General features: G+C 47.5%; 1 protein-coding gene across 2 annotated transcripts in view; it reads left to right on the top strand.

Moving 5' to 3' along the window:
- Nucleotides 1-15,919, top strand: part of PAMR1 (peptidase domain containing associated with muscle regeneration 1) — a 187,074-nt gene that overhangs the window by 99,250 nt on the left and 71,905 nt on the right. Inside the window, exon 1 of one of the 2 annotated variants that reach the window (XM_069555117.1) lies at nt 7,124-7,513. The exons of the other annotated variant lie outside the window; for it this stretch is intronic. Within the exon in view, the coding sequence (XP_069411218.1) occupies nt 7,441-7,513 (73 nt within the window). The 5' untranslated portion in view covers nt 7,124-7,440. Of the gene's footprint in view, nt 1-7,123; nt 7,514-15,919 lie in introns of those variants that run through there. 2 annotated transcript variants of the gene reach the window in all.

The following is a 15,919-nucleotide window of genomic DNA, read 5'->3' as shown; positions in this document are numbered from 1 at the left end:
AACGCTCACTTTGCTCCTGTATTTTTCCTCAACCTATATACCATGATCATTGATCCCATCCTTTTTACCTCCTTGGAGCCTCTCAAGCCGCTTCTCTCCATCCCGTTGCATACTGCATGTTGTTGCAGAGAGGGGAAACTGGGGCACCAACCATCCAGTCACTGACCCCCCGGCTCTTTCCATGACCCCCACGAACCAAGTTCATGGTTCTCAAGGCCTGCCTGCACCTGTAGCCTCCAGGTACATGGTCTTTCTCATCTCTTGTCCTCTACTCTCCCTTCCCTCTGTGTTTCTTCAACTCTGAAGTTCAATGTCGCCTTCTCAGGTTAACTTTTCTGACCTTCAGATCCCCTGGTTACACGCCTCTGGGATGTTCCGTCTTTTGGCAGGATCTTTCGTTGCGGTGCACAGACTCTCTAGCTGTGTCGCGTGGGCTCAGCAGTTGCAATGCAGACTTCATTGCTCTGTGGCATGTGGGAGCTTAGTTCCCCTGACTCGGGACTGAACCCATGTCCCCTGCATTGCAAGGTGGATTCTTAACCATGGACTGCCAAGGAAGTCCCCTTCCCTACAGTCTTTAACAAATGTCAGAATATTTCTTTCTTTAGCACCTGGACTGCGTCCTCTCAGGTCACACCTCTCAATTTGTCTTTGAACAAATGCACACTCTGCCCCTAGACCTCCAACTGGAAGCATAACTGTTCAAGGCAATATATTTTTCAGACACACGTTGGCTTCAAATCAGTATAGGAACATAACCTAACTTCCATCACCAGAGCTGTGGGAAATGGTCCCTATTTCAAAATGAAACTCTAAGATTAGGTGTTCATAACAGTCACCCTTGATTGAGCTATCATTATGCAGGCCAGCCTCATTTTAATCTCCCCAGAATGATAAGGCAGCTCTCACCTCCCTTTTACTGATGAGGAGAGTGAGACTGCTCCTTTCCTGGTGGCTCATATGGTAAAGAATCTGTCTGCAATGCAGGAGCCCCAGGAGATGCAGTTTCAATCCCTGGGTCCAGAAGATCCCCTGGAGGAGGAAATGGCAACCCACTCCAGGATTCTTGATTGGAGAATCCCATAGACAGAGGAGCCTAGTGGGCTACAGTTCATGGGGTTGCAAAGAGTCAGACACGACTGAGTGACTGATACTTTTCACTTTCTTTCAAAGTGAGACTTAGAGGAGCCAATGGACTTGTCCAAGTTCACCCAGCTGGTAGGTAGTAGAGCCTTGGTTCATGCTGGGACCTGGTGCCATTTTCATGCCAGGACCTGGTGCCATTTACATGCCACCATACCCTGCTGCCTTTCCTCGGAATTTTTCTGTTTTGGTCCTTTCCCCACCCAAAATAGCTCAACTATATGTCAAAATGGTGCAACTACATGTAACTCTTGAGTTAGTCATTTGGACTGGGGTCCCAGTTTTTGTCAGAGTTCTTTATAAAGCTTTGCAGCTCATGGCATAGCAGAAATTTTGATTTAAATTGAAGTTTATAAATACACACATGAAAATCAAGAACTGATTCCCCCAAGAGATTCAAGAGTGCAGTGACTGCGAAGGAAGGAAGCACGCCCTCTTTCAGCGAGTTCCATAAAGAATGACATAGAGCAAGAAGAATGTGGCCGCGGAAAGAACCACAGACTCACCTACCCGCTTGCCCAGCTCCCGGTGGAAAGGGAGCGGAGCTGAGCCAGGAGGCACAACATCATCACTTGTTGTGTAGGTGAACAGCCGGGATTCATTAAGGCTGGAGACTTCCATGGTGGGGCCAGTTAGAGCAGGCTCTGGTGGAAGGGCCCTTTGTCTTTCCCCCAGACCTACCCTTCTCCATCTCTGGCCCTGGGTGACTTGAACTCTGTGTTTCATAGGGCTGATGAAAACCAAACATAATGACCAGCAAGCAGTGCTTACAGACGGGTCTCACCCTAGCTATTCCCTCTGGCTTGCCCTCGATGGTCTCTGCTCAAGCTGCTGATCTGAAAAAGTTACAGCTTGGAGACTGGGGAGCTGTTGTCATTCACAAGACAGCCTCCACTGCGGTTTCTTTCCGTGTATTCACATGCAATCAGCCTCCCATGGCAGTGGAAAAAGGTCCAGGTTTTTTAGAGTGCCTCATCCTTTCATGTGAAAATTAGTGGGGATTGTGACTTGTAATTAAATGGGTGGCCTGACTCCATCTACTACAGCCGATTGTTGATTTCTGAGTGCTCATTATAAGAAGATAATTTTTAATTCCAGGTATCGTTCCCTGTTCCCCAGCATGGCACTTTGCCTCTGTTACATCCAGCCTTTCTAGTGATTTATTCCTCCCAGAAGTGGGTGTAGAAAGTGAGGGCAGGAGGGGGAGAGAACCATAATAAAAATAGTGTTTTCTGAGTACTTAGTGTATTTTAGACACTGTTCTGAGCTCTTTACTCCAACCCCATGGGGGCAGGTACCATTATTCTCCTCACTTAACAGATGAGAAAACTACAGCCATCATAGGTGAAATAACCTACTGAGGTGTACACAAGTAGCTAGTGGTCCACCTGGATTCAGCACGAGGCAGTGTGAGCCAGAGCAAGTGCTCTTAAGACAGAAATAGAAAAAAAAAGGGGGGAGGGTCCTAAAAATATCCATCGTGCATTTTATAGCCTAGACTCAATCACTGCACGTAGCAAACCACTTTCCCCAAACCCAACAAATATTTGGTGAATTTCGATGTTAACTTGTAAAGATCAGTGATTCTAAAAAACCTGGGTGTTTGCAGATCCCTATGAAATTTTGAAGAAGGCCATGACTTCCTCTTGCTCCAAAAACTGCATGAAAAATTTGCATATCATTTCCAGAGGTTCAAAGGCCCTGTGAAAAGTCCTTCTGGTAGACCCCATGGAACCTGGGTCAAGAATCCTGATTTAGAACAACACTAAACTCTATCAATATGAAAAACAGAGTTAATGGAAAGAGAGGAAGCTAAACTTTCGTGGGAAAACGGAAATTTATGTAGGGTTGTATGACCTCAGACAAACTACCCACCTTTTTTGTATCATAGTTATCGCTTCCTTCTTCCTCTCCCAGTCCAAGTTTACTGTCAAGTTCAACAAGGTAATATCTGATCGTTGCTTTCAGTTCCCCAGAGGAATGTGCCCCACTCCTTTCTGAGAATTCCTTTCCAGGTTCCCTAGTCCTAGGAAATTTGCAAACCCAAATTAGTGACATTATTCCTGTGGGCATTCCAAAAATAGATGTGAAGGCTTGTTTCCAGTCCCTTAAGCCTGGAGCAGCAAAGACTTTCAGTAGAGACTTCTTTAGAGAGTCACATGCATCACCTGGGGCCCCGCCCTTGTGGGCTAAATTGCTGTAGGGATGAAGCTGCTGCGTAGGTTTATGTGTGTGTGTGTGTGTAGGTGAGGGGAGACAAGGGAAGAAGGAAGTGGCATTGTCAGCTAATGGGATAAACAGATTCCTAAGAGGCTGTAATATTGAGGCAGGAGGTAGAAGCTTCCCTCCCACCCTGCACTCCACCAGGGTAATGTGATTGGAGATTCATCCCTAAGCACAGAAACTCCAAGAAGAGATGAGAACAAATAAGGGAGGAGGCTAAGCCCTGCCCAGTCCACGTATTTCTTGTTCTCAAAGTCCGAAGACCTCCCCTATCACACATGTGCAGGAAAGCTCCTTGGAGGTCAGAGGGGAGTGATGCTAACTAATGCTAAGCTACCCATATGCCTTTTTGGTAAAATCCATCTAGGCTAAGAGATGTATGCGTGCACACACATGGGAGGATCCTGAGATATACCAAATACGGACTGTGAACCAGGCAAATCAAAATGATTGGCTACAGAAAACCCTGGAAGAAATACCCTATAAAAGTCATTCAAACTGCCACAAGGGCACGACTCAGTGACTCTCTCTCAGAGTCCCCTCTTGTGTCTAGCCACACCTACTGTACGCTTTTTCCCTCTTAATAAACACTTTACTTATCTCACCACTTTCTATCTTTGTGGAAATTATTTTCTGCAAAGCCAAAGGCCCAGGGCCCTTGTCACTGACTGCTGATCTAGAAGCTAGGATCTGGTACTTTCACCACCCCACCCTGGTCTCAGTCTCTGGCTGGGAACCCAAGCCCTGCTCCAAACCACTGCAGGCTGAGGCCACCCAAGACCATATCCTGTGGTTACTTGGAAACCATGTCAACTCCTCCCTACTACCATCACCAAAGGACTAGGGCTGGTTGACCAGCAAGAAAGTAAAACTCTCCTCTTCTAACCTCCTACCCAGCTGCCCTTTGGCACATTCCCCACCCTCCCCTTTAAGGTTATTTTTGGTGCCTGTTTTAACAAATTTCACTTTAATAGAGAAACTGAGGGTGAGGAAGAAGGCCCATACCATGGGATTTCCATGGGGTCAGTCTCAGACAGATAATACAGACAGTGATTTATATTTATTGAGCATTTAGAACGAGCTCAACCCTGTGCTAAGGATCTTATGTACATAATCTCATTAAATTCTCCAAATAGTCCACAAAGTAGCTTTGGTTATTATTTTCATTTTACAGATGAGACAGTTGAGATTCTGAGAGTTGGTGGTGAATGGAGGATTTGACCGCTAGGTTCTTGCTCCCAGTCTTTTGGCTGCGGTGGGCCCCAGAAGCAGGGCTGGCTTTCAGGGATTTCCCTGAGTGGAGTCCCTGTGGCTGTGCTCCTGCGCTCCCAGGCTGTTCTGAGTCCCAGGACTCTGCCTTCCCCAAGTTCCTCCCACTGTTTTCCCTTCAACTTCCACTGCTTGCTCCTCGCTCCAAGCTGTTCTCTCTAGCCAGGCCTTGGCCTCCTCCATCCCCCATTCTGGACACCAGAAAGGCTTTTCTTCTCGGACTTTGCTTTGGGCCCCATACCTTCTGCTCCTAAACAGTCAGAGTCTTCCATTAACTATGGAATAAAATCCAAGCACCATGACTACATGCTTTCTCTTTACCTTCTCTCTCCAAACTGTACAGAGTGTTTATCCTCTTGAGTTGGCTTTTGTTCTGAGATATGTCTGTGCGTGTGTTTGTATCCGTCAGTTCAGTTGCTCAGTCGTGTCCGACTTTTTGCGACCCCATGGACCGCAGCATGCCAGGCTTCCCTGTCCACCACCAACTCCTGGAGCTTACTCAAACTTATATCCACCCCATTGGTGATGCCATCCAGCCATCTCATCCTCTGGCATCCCCTTCTCCTCCCGCCTTCAATCTTTCCCAGCATCAGGGTCTTTTCCAATGAGATTATGTGTGTGTATGTGTGTGTGTGTGTGTGTGTAATCTCAAAACTGTTTAAAATTCATTTTAGTATTTATTTATTTTATTTATTTGGCTGCACCAGGTCTTAGTTGTGGCATGCAGGATCTCTAGTTATGGGCATTTGAACTCTTAGTTGAAGCTAATTCCCTGACCTTGAAAGTTTGGAGTCTTAGCCACTGGACCACCAGGGAAGTCCCTAAAATTCATTTTTTTTAAAATGTATTTATTTTTAGTTGGAGGATAATTGCTTTACAGTATTGTGTTGGTTTCTGCTATACATCAGCCTGAATCACCCATAGGGATACATATGTCCCCTCCCTCTTAAACTGCCCTCCCACCTCCCACCTGGTCCCAACCCTCTAGGTTGTCACAGAGCATTGGGTTTGAGCTCCCTGCATCATATAGCAAATTCCCACCAGCTATCTATTTTACATATGAAATTGTATATGTTTCAAAGCTACTCTATTTGACCCACACTCTCCTTCACTGTGTTCATAAGTCTGTTTTTATATCTCCATTACTGCCCTGCAAATAGGTTCATCAGTACCATCTTTCTAGATTCCATATATGTGTGTGTGTGTGTGTGTGTGTCTAAAATTCATTTTAATGGTTTACATTGTCATGGATCCTTTGAAGAAAGGATAATTAAAGGATAAAAGTATCCTTTAATTAAACATGTAAATAGTCATTTATTTCCCAGTGGCACTAGATGAACTCAGCCCTTTTTCTTAGAAAGACCTCCCCCACTCCCTCCATAGATTGAGATCCTGCCTCTCTCAGGTCCCAGCTCAAGCTTCCCCAGTTCTGGGAAGCCTCCCAGTGATCTAGGCCTGAATGATCACTCCTCCCAACCTCGGTTCTTCATCTGATCTCACAAACTTGAGATCAAGCATGTCCTGAAACCCCAGCGCTTCCCTGAGTTAGACCTGGGTGTCAATCCTACTCTGACAGCTCCAGCCAAGTGACCTTGAACAAGTCATTTCATCTCTGAGTCTTGGTTTTGGCATCCATACTACAGGGACAGTGCCATCTACTGTACATGGTGACTATAATGGCTAAATAAAACACTGCATACACAGAATTTTAAGAAGCAGTGTGCCTGCTGGCTGGGATTGTAGCTTCTGGACCCAAGCTGCTTGGGTTCAAACCCTGGCTCTGCCATTTACTTGGATGAGCTATTGAATTCTCATGCCCCAGTATCTGTCTCTGTAAGACTGAATGACAGGTGTATTATGAGGAATAAATGAGTTGATACATGTATGGTACTCAGATGCCTGGCACAGAAAAATTGATCAAGAATGTCAGCTGTTATCTTGTAACACATCCTTCCTCCTCACTTCAACATCTCCTTTGCTGTCTCCATACCTAGACTGAACGCCCTCACTACCGGGAAAATGCCTGCGCGTTCTTTTATCCCTGAGCCCGGTACCCTGCCTGGCATGTGACAGGAGCTCTTTAAGCTGCTGAACTCACCATAATGGGCGCTGTGGGTCCATGCAGAATACCCCCAGCAGCCTATAGAGGCAAAGGATAAGGTTTCCAGACTGTGAGGGCTGTGAGCAAACGCTGGGCAGGAAGGAGACTGGGGATACAGGTGGAGGGGGGAGACAGGTTGACTGCTTTTCTCCCATCTCCCGCTCACCCCCTCCCCCAAGGCCAGGCGTTTAATCTGGCGGACTCAGTGTGTGCAGTCAAGGCAGGCACTGGACCTCCCATCGGGCTGGAGGTGGGGTGGGGCTTCAGACCTCACCTGAGGTTGGGGGGGGGGGGGCATGGGGGGCGTGGGGGGGCGGGGAGGAGGCGCAGCCCCGGCTACCTCCGCCCCCCATTCAGGGTCCTGCGGGCTTCTCCCCTGCCCTCACCGCCTGGGGGAGCCCAGCCGGACCTGGGCGGGCCTCCGTGCCCCGCAGCTTCCCTTCCAGCCGCAGCCCGGGGCCTCCTCGCGTGGCCACACCTCCCCGGGCTCCGCAAGGGTTAAGGCGGCCGCCGAGAGGAGAGGTTTGGGCTGACGTCGCGCCGGCTGAAGGTGGTTCCCCTCGGATGAGGATGGGAGAGCCTGGCGAGCTGAAACCCGAGCTCCCGCTCAGCTGGGGCTTGGGGAGGTCCGCGTAGGAGCCGCCTGCCCGCCGGCCTGCCTCGGTCCCTCCCCAGCAGTCACTCCGGGCACCGCCGCGGGAACGATGGAGCTGGGCTGGTGGCCGCAGCTGGGGCTTACTTTCCTGCAGCTCCTTCTCATCTCGTCCTTGCCAAGAGGTACTGTGGGTCGCATTCAGGAGCCCCCAGGAGGGGACTTTTGTCTCCTGGGGTTAGTTAGGGGGCAGGAGCGGGGTGTCCCAAGAGAAGGTGCTTGTGTGTCTGTGGGTGGTGGTGGTGAGCTTTCTTCTAGTGGGAATCTTGGGGGCTAGGCTGGTGGTGCTGAAGTGTCCCTCTTTCTAAGAACGTGACACCGTTTTTCTGCCATCCCAACTTGTGGGACTGAACTGCCTCAGGAAATGTACCAGCTTCCGTTTTATGTGCCCTTTTTTTTTTTTAAGCTTTTTAAAGCACAAAATTATCGCTGGGGTTCTACCCAGGCTCAGGTGCCCCCTCTGACATGCAAAAGCCAAATCTCTACCTGGAAAAAGACCCCTCCCAGGTGAGCTGGGAGGAAAGAGGTGAATAAGAGCAGGGCTTGCAGCGAGGGTGTTTGTCCTGAAGCATCTTGTTGAGGAAATCTCACACCACAAGCGTTCAGAACAGATTCCCAGCAAGGGAGAGGTGCTCACTCAGCATATATACACTTCCTTTCCGATAAGGATGAGAAAGAAGAAGAAAAGGCCGGGGTGAAGAGTGCAAGTAGATTTTGGGGATGTGCAGAGTTTATTTAGAAAGAACTGTGGCTTCTGTGTTTTTCACATGTCATTTTCTGAGCCACAAACCCCACTTCAGATAGGCTCCTGGGGCAAGTGAGGTTGAAACAAGACCCAGACAGAGCTCTTGGGAGCCTCTTGACCCAGCAGAAGCAAGGGGAGAGCAGGCTTGTCCTGTGACTGCTGCTGGGCAAGCGGGGAAGGAGGACTTCTTAGGAGCATCTGGCCCTCTATGGCTAGAGAAGCCAGGTGTCAGGAGGCAAGGTGAGCGCTCAGGAGGTAAGAGGCACAGGTGATAAGACAGGGCAGCTTTGTGGAGGAGCAGGGAGTGTATGAGCCTTTGCTACTCCCCTCTGTGGGGGTTACCTGCCCCCTGTGCTGGGGACCTGTCACCTTTGCTTTACTTACGAAGTGGGTGCTTCACTGCTGCATGGAGCTGGCAAGCGCCCAACAATGAAACAGTAAGTTGGGTGGTGAGGGTGTAGAAAGCCATCAGCTACTGTAGAAGGGAAGCTGGACCTCGGCACACGTCGCTTCATGGTGAAGGAACAAAAACCGAGATACATGAAAAGCACACACACCCCTCCCCCCCATTTTAGTCAATACTTTCCATCTACCTGACAGCCCCAGGTGAAATCTTCCTTGCTGATTTACTCTCAAGCTGAAGAGTGTTTCGTTTGAATTTTGCCTTACTGGTATCCGAAACAGCCCAATAATATAGGGAGAAGGAGCCCGGAAGGGTGGAGTCTGATAATCCTTTAACCCAGCCACTTGCCCGGGGTTTAGTTGGTGACTTTTCCTTAAGACTGTCCCTGTTCCACCTCTGCCTTTTGGAGCCAACGTTCCAGGGCACGGCGGCCCAAGCCCAACTCCAGAGGAGCCCGCTTCCTCCGATAGTGCCAGGCTCCCAGGTTTAGTTTTCTTGTCCCTGCATCTCTTTTTCTAATGTGGCAGGTGAGATGGCTGAAACCCATAAAAGCAGAAAACTAAAGCTCAGCTGCCCCTTTTTCCTTGCCCAGGATCTGAAAAACCCATTTATCCCTGACCTGAGAATCTCTTATACCTTTTACTCAGGAAAGAAAGCTGACTCTGTAAAGAATCGTCTGCCAATGCAGGAGACAGGGGTTCAATCCTTGGGTGGGGGAGATCCTCAGGAGAAGGAAAGGGCAACCCAGTCCAGTACTCTTGCCTGGTGAATTCCATGGACAGAGGAGCCTGGCGGGCTACAGTCCATGGGGTCGTAAAGAGTCGGACGCGACTTAGAGACCAAAACAAAGCTAACAACAACAAAAAAGCCAAACAGAAAAGAAGAGCTTCAGGGAGTGTGCATGGTCTCTGGGGAGCCAAGCTGCTGACTGAGCCGGAGAGCAAGGCTATTTCATTGTCTGTCGAACATTCACGTTTAAAGGGAGCACAGAGGGATGGAGTGGAGAAGGAAAATATTTCAAGTTGTGAGCGAGTGAGTCCACTCCCTGCTGGAATTCTGAATCTGGCCCCCGTCAAGGAAAGCTTAGCAGCATATTTCCTCTAATTACTTTTCTAAAAAGAGCATTTGATGAAATGTAAACATCCACTGGGATGGCACGGCAGACGGTTGTTGCTCATCGACTCGGGACACGTGTCTGAGGATGAGAATCCAAACATCAGGCCAAGTGATAACCCAACACAAACAGCATGTGAGGGGAGAAACCCAATTCCACTGACTTCACCAAATAGCAGTAGCTCTGCCAGCAGGATCCAGCCTAAAAGGAACAACTCATTGAAAAGATGTGACTCTGGGGAATGAAGCTTTCACATGAATAACTTCACAAGTGTTGCTTCCAACAGACATTAGCTGGTGGGGAGCGAGCATCCAGGCAACCAGGGAGGATAATTTGAAGCCCAGATATGCAGTGGGCAGGAGCAACCAGTACAGAAAGGGAATGTGGAAAGAAAGCGAGGGGAAAGGAGTGGCAAGAAAAATTAGATGTTGGTTTATAATGGGATGTGTTAGCAAATTCCAAGGAGAGAGCTATGAAAATTGGGCCTTCTTGGCAGGGCTAGATTTTTGCGGGGACTATGAAGAGGGTTTTCTCTTGATATATACTCTGAGAACTCCTAGCTTTCCCAACAGGGAAATAATTTGATGGTGGGATCATGGGTTTCAGGAGCTAGGAGTGACTGGAGAGATCATTTGGTCAGAGTACCTCAAAGGCAGAGGAGGAGGAGAGTAAACATCTGAGCATTTATGATGAGCTCAGTGTTTAAACCGAAGCAGGGCAGGTGCTGTTATTCCCCAGATGGGGTTTAGAGAGGGTCTGTACCCTGTTCAAAGATACATAGGCAGGGTTCCTGGAAGAGTGAAACATTTGATATAGCAGTTCCACCTCTGGGAATAGACACAAAATAAGTGAAAGCTGAAACTCCAGCAAATATTCACACACCCATGTCCACTGCAACACAATTGCCAGCAGCCAAAAGGGAGAAACAACCCACGTGTAGGTAAACAGAATGTGGGTCTATACACGCAATGGAATACTATTCAGCCTTAGAAAGGAGTGAAGTTCTGGTTAAAATGACAACGTGGATGAGCCTTGAAAACATGATGCTTAAGTGAAAGAACCCAGACACAAAAAGATAAATGCTGTATGATTCCATTTATGTGAGGTGCCTAGAGGAGTCAAATTCATAAAGGCAGAAAGTAGAACAGTGGTTACCAGGGGCTGGAGGAGGAGGGATTGGAGAGTTAGTTTTTAGTGGGCGTAGAGTGTCAGTGATCTGATGATAACATTCTGGAGATGTATAGCAGTGATGGTTACACAGGCCATTGGACTGTACACTTAAAGGTGATTAAAATGGTAAGTCTGTGTTATTTACATTTTGCTGCAGAAATGATTCCCAGGTGGCGCTAGTGGTAAAGAACCTGCCTGCCAATGCAGGAGATATAAAGAGATGCAGGTTCAGTCCCTGGGCCTGGAAGATCCCCTGAAGAAGGAAATGGCAACCCAATCCAGAATTCTTGCCTGGTAAACCCCATGGACAGAGGAGCCTGGCAGGCTACCGTCCATGGGGTCGCAAAGAGTTGGACACAACTGAAGTGACTTAGCACAGTACACAGAAAACACAAGAAGATTAGTGGAGCCTGGGGTGAGCCCAGACTGTCAGATTCCTGAGTCAGGCTCGCCTGGTACCCGGCTGACAGACTCACACAGCTAACAGCCTCCTACACTGACGCGCATGTGATCGTGGTGTGGTTTCAGGACACACGTGGCAGGAGAGGGTCCTTCCTTTCTCCCATGTGGGTGGTGCTACTGTTGTGTTGTGGGGTGACTCTGGCAAAGAGGGAGACTATAACATGGAAGGACTTGCAGCCTTTGGGTAAAGGTCTGCAGAAGTATTTAGCAGGGTATAGTGCTTGAAAGGTTTTGAACCTGAATGCTTTGAGGTGGACTGGGTCCTCTGTCTGGTCTGACACTCCACTTCTCAGTTCACAGGTGTCTTACCTGCTGGTCCCTGCTTATATTTGCCTTGTTGACCTCTGTTCCTGGGAGGGATGGGGGAGAAATGGGATGTGAAAGAGAAAAAGTGGAAAGCTGGGTGCTGAATGGGGAGAAGAACAAGTGAGCATTTTGCAGCTGACAGGAACATAAATATATTTTCACTTGTATGTGTTGTGGAACACAATCTCACCTCTGTGACCACCAGTAAAATGTTTTATGAATGCCCTTGAGGGTAGGCTGTTGGTTGAAGTTGAGGGTGAGGTTGGGTATTATATTTGGGTCAGTAAGCTGGGGACAAAGCACCTTTGGACCCAGAGGCAGAGATGACCTGGAGCATGTAAGTCCCTTAGAAATATCCAGAAGCCTTAGGGAGGGCTTTGGAATGCTACTGGCAGGGACTGTGAGTTTGACTTAAATTTATCTGCATCTGGGTTACCCTGGCTAGACGGCAGTGGCTGAGATTATGGCGTCTCATGGTGTCTGGAGGACCTAATGATTGGCCTTAAGTCAGAAAATTATTTCCATCTGCTCTCCTAGGGGTGCCCGATCCCGATGCAAGAGAAAACCTCTCTACCTGCCTTTTTTGAGCCTATTTCTAGAAGCTGCAGTTGATTTGGGGAGAAGGGTGCACATTTCAGTAATAAATGAGGGAAAGTGATACCCTGCTCCTCCCCTCATGTGGGAGGACCTGTCACCCCCACTTTGCGGATATTTGAAAGTCACAAGAGCCCAGAACCCTCTCATTTTATTTTAAAGGGGAGGGAAAAGCAGTGTTTACATTTTCTAATTCCTGAATTCCAGGGCAGAGGACCCTGAGGCCAGCTGGAGCTTTGAAAGCTACCAGATCAGTGGCAGAAAGTTATCAGATTTCAAGCCTGGTCTATGTTTAAGGAGTTCTGTTTGTCAGTCATCCTAAGATCTGGGCCAAAGCATTAGGTTTATAATGGAGAGAAAGAAGTAAAATGCAGGAAAAGTCAAACTTCATATCTATGAACAAAACCATTCAGGGAAAGTAGAGAATTAGAGTTGGCTGGAGATATTTCTCTGAACCAATGGGACTTTGTGCTACTCACCGCCCAACGCTGTTCCTTTCATTGTTCTCAGTTGTTATTTGTGATACAGACACAGAGCCTGTGTGGGCTGAGAGTGGAGTGAGTAGGGCTGCACATCAGATATTTCACCTGTAATGGTGGAAACACCAGTGGAGGAAGCCTCGTCCTAAGGGACCAGATCCCAGATAATCTACTGGTATTTGTGGTAAATACCAGGCATTCTCCTATATGTTTTACATGTGTTCATTTAATCCTCACAACATACCCACAAGGTGAGTAGTTATTATCCCTCGTTTACATACCGAGAGAGAGGTACAGTACCTGCCCAGGTCGCAGAGCCGGACATCAGTGTTTTGAACCCAGTCTGACCCCAAAATGCATACACCAAAGCAGTAACACCGCTATAGTCAGTAGTGGGTCCAACTGTGATAGATCTTCTGTCTGTATTTTGGCCAAATCATAAGGATCATGGTGATAGTAAAGAGTTCTGGTTATCCTGTGGATATTCCAAGAGCTGATATTCTCCAGCCCCTGAGTCAGCAAGGTCACATGCTCACCACTGTGGAGGCCAAATGGATGTGAGTGACGAGGGAGAGACCTCAGCCCTCCCCATGGGACCACATGGAACCCAAGAAGAGCCATTTTCTAGAGGAAACAGGAATGTTAAGCAGATCGCAAATCCCACTCACTTCTGGGTAGCTGTCCACAGGCACATGCATCTCATTATGATTAGACATGGGAAGTGAGAATTTCTTTGTCTCATGGTCAAATTTTATAATCAAAATCACGTTTCTGTTTGTGGAGCGACAGAGTTAAGGATGAGACATGCTTCATGCCTGGCCCTGAGACTGTGGAGCACTAGTCTTTTATGGATTTATTCTGTCAAGATCGTCAATGTGTAAATTCTTAGGTGATGGAATAGGAGTAGCAGGCCTGGCATGAATAAGGGGAGGCATTTTTCTTTCTTCTTTTTTGGCATAACACAGCTGATGGATATTGCAGGGGATGGAGATGCAGCCTCCCTCCATTAATAGTGAGATGGATTTTAACCAGTTCATTTCAACCTTGAATGAGGATCTGCTGTCTTTTGGGTCTTTTGTCGAGTGGTTAAGAGAGCCCAAATGAAGACACATGTTTCTGTCACCTTCTGCCTCTGGAGTTGGGGACATGCCTTTATCCCTGCAGTGTAGGCATCTTTATCACTGTCCTCTCCAAGATTCTGGCTGTTTCAGGGGGCTGAATTAGTGGTTTGGCAGCGAGTGTCAGTAAGTAGAAGTCTGGTCAGTTGATTTGGTGATTGGAAAACCAGGGCTGCTGCTGCCAGAACAGAGTGAGGAACACATTCAGGCAACTTTAGCTCATGGGGAAGTGCAGCAATTGTCCTCATAAGCTGAGTTTATGATTGGTTAAAATAAATTTCCAGCTAGCTTAATGGAAAACCACTGGGTGGAGGAGGGATGTTGGCCTGGTTTGCCTCAAATCAAATCGTTTGAGGACTTCGGCGAACTGAAGTGTCAGTTTTCCAAACCCAGTTCTATGCCAGTTTACTTCACAGGATTCCTTTGAAGATGATCAGTTAATCCCCTGTATTGTGCGACCCCACTTTGGAAGTCAGTAGTGATGGTGGAGAACACCTAGGATGCCTAGGATGAGTTGCCTGAGCTTAGCTTCTAGCTGGTAGCATCTACTCCCATATTTTCTAATATACCACTTCACTCACCTGGGATGCAAGCAGAAGGAAGGGCTTGGCTGGTATAAAGAATCTTTATTGCCTTACTTCTTTCTTGTTTGGCTTTCTGCCTCCCACTGGGTGGTCCACTGCCTGCTTCTAAGTGATGTTCAGCCTCCTTTCTGTGCAAACCTGGCTCCCCTGGCCAATTCACTGGTAGAACAGAACAAGTGAATATTCAAGTCTTCATGGAAATGAGAGACAAACTGTAATACACCAAAAAGCAAAATATATGTAATTGTAATGGACCCAACTGGGGCTTCCCTTGTGGCTCAGTGGTATAGAATCCACCTGCCAATGCAGGAGACTCAAGTTTGATCCCTGGGTCAGGAAGATCTCCTGGAGGAGGAAATGGCAACCCACTTCACTATTCTCGCCTGGGAAATCCCATGGACAGAGGAGCCTGGCAGGCTACAGGCCTTGGGGTCGCAAAGAGTCAGACACGATTGAGTGACTAAACAACAGAAGTGGCCCCAATGGATTCCCTGTAAAATAGACTCCAAAAGGTCATAGCAGGAGCCGTTTCTAACAGCAGTCTTTGTCACAAATAACCTGACCCTGGAAATCACATATGCCTGATGTGTCTGCATTCGTATAATTATTCAATAGACTGGAGATAGCAGGATGAATGAGACCAGTCCTTTTCCTAAAGACACTTGTAATCTGTTGAGAGAGCTTATGGTCTAGCCTGGTGTTTTCCAAAATAGGTTTCATGAGATACTAATATTAAAGGATATTCAGCAGAAATAATAAAACCTAGGATGTCATGGTGAAATAAGTTTGGGGAATGTGGGAATTAACTTGGTACAAAGAATATTATAGGCTCAGCAAAGCCCTACAATAAAGCAAGCTGTTACTAGTGTTTAAAAAGTTGTTCAGCGGCAGAACCTCTTTTCATGTCATACCTTATACCATCAGTGGATTTAGCACTCCATGGAATACAGTTTGGAAAACTCAGGTCTCTTGTCCATAATGAGTAAAACATTGAAGAATATCTCTCTCACCATTATGGAGGACAAGGTAAGAAGGGAATTTGAAAATCTACAAAATTGGAGCGTCTCTTTGGACTTCTGCTGAGAGACGAACAGGAAGTCTGTCGTCCTGCTCACTTCACACTTGCTGAGACATTGAAAGAACCATTGGGATGATCCTGGACCTGTTGCTGTGATAAAAGTCCTCACCAGCGTCGACCTGCGTAGTTCACCAAGAAAGCTTATTCCTGGTCTGCACGGTGCTTACAGTAATGTGACTGCCTTGGGATCATTGGGCGGAATGAGGTGTGACTCTGATTAAGGTGCACGTGGTGATGAGACAGTCCCAGGGAGCGGTTAGAGCTATGACTTGACTTCCCCACTTAGGTTGTAACCTTGGTGACAGTTACCCTGTCCCCACTTCAAAAATGAGGAGAATATTCGCGCATCCTTCTAGCTCCTGGGAACATTGAGTTCAAGATCCAAGTCCATTCATTACCAGTTAACCTCCCCCCACCTCAACACACATGTTGGTTTGTCTCCAATCTTTTCTTATTTATCCTCCTGTCTGCTAGTTTG

The sequence above is a fragment of the Ovis canadensis genome, chromosome 15 (genome assembly GCF_042477335.2).
Source record: "Ovis canadensis isolate MfBH-ARS-UI-01 breed Bighorn chromosome 15, ARS-UI_OviCan_v2, whole genome shotgun sequence".
Classification (NCBI taxonomy): Eukaryota; Metazoa; Chordata; class Mammalia; order Artiodactyla; family Bovidae; genus Ovis; species Ovis canadensis.
The sequence above is the reverse complement of the archived record's forward strand: the minus strand, read 5'-3'. Positions and strand labels throughout refer to the sequence as shown.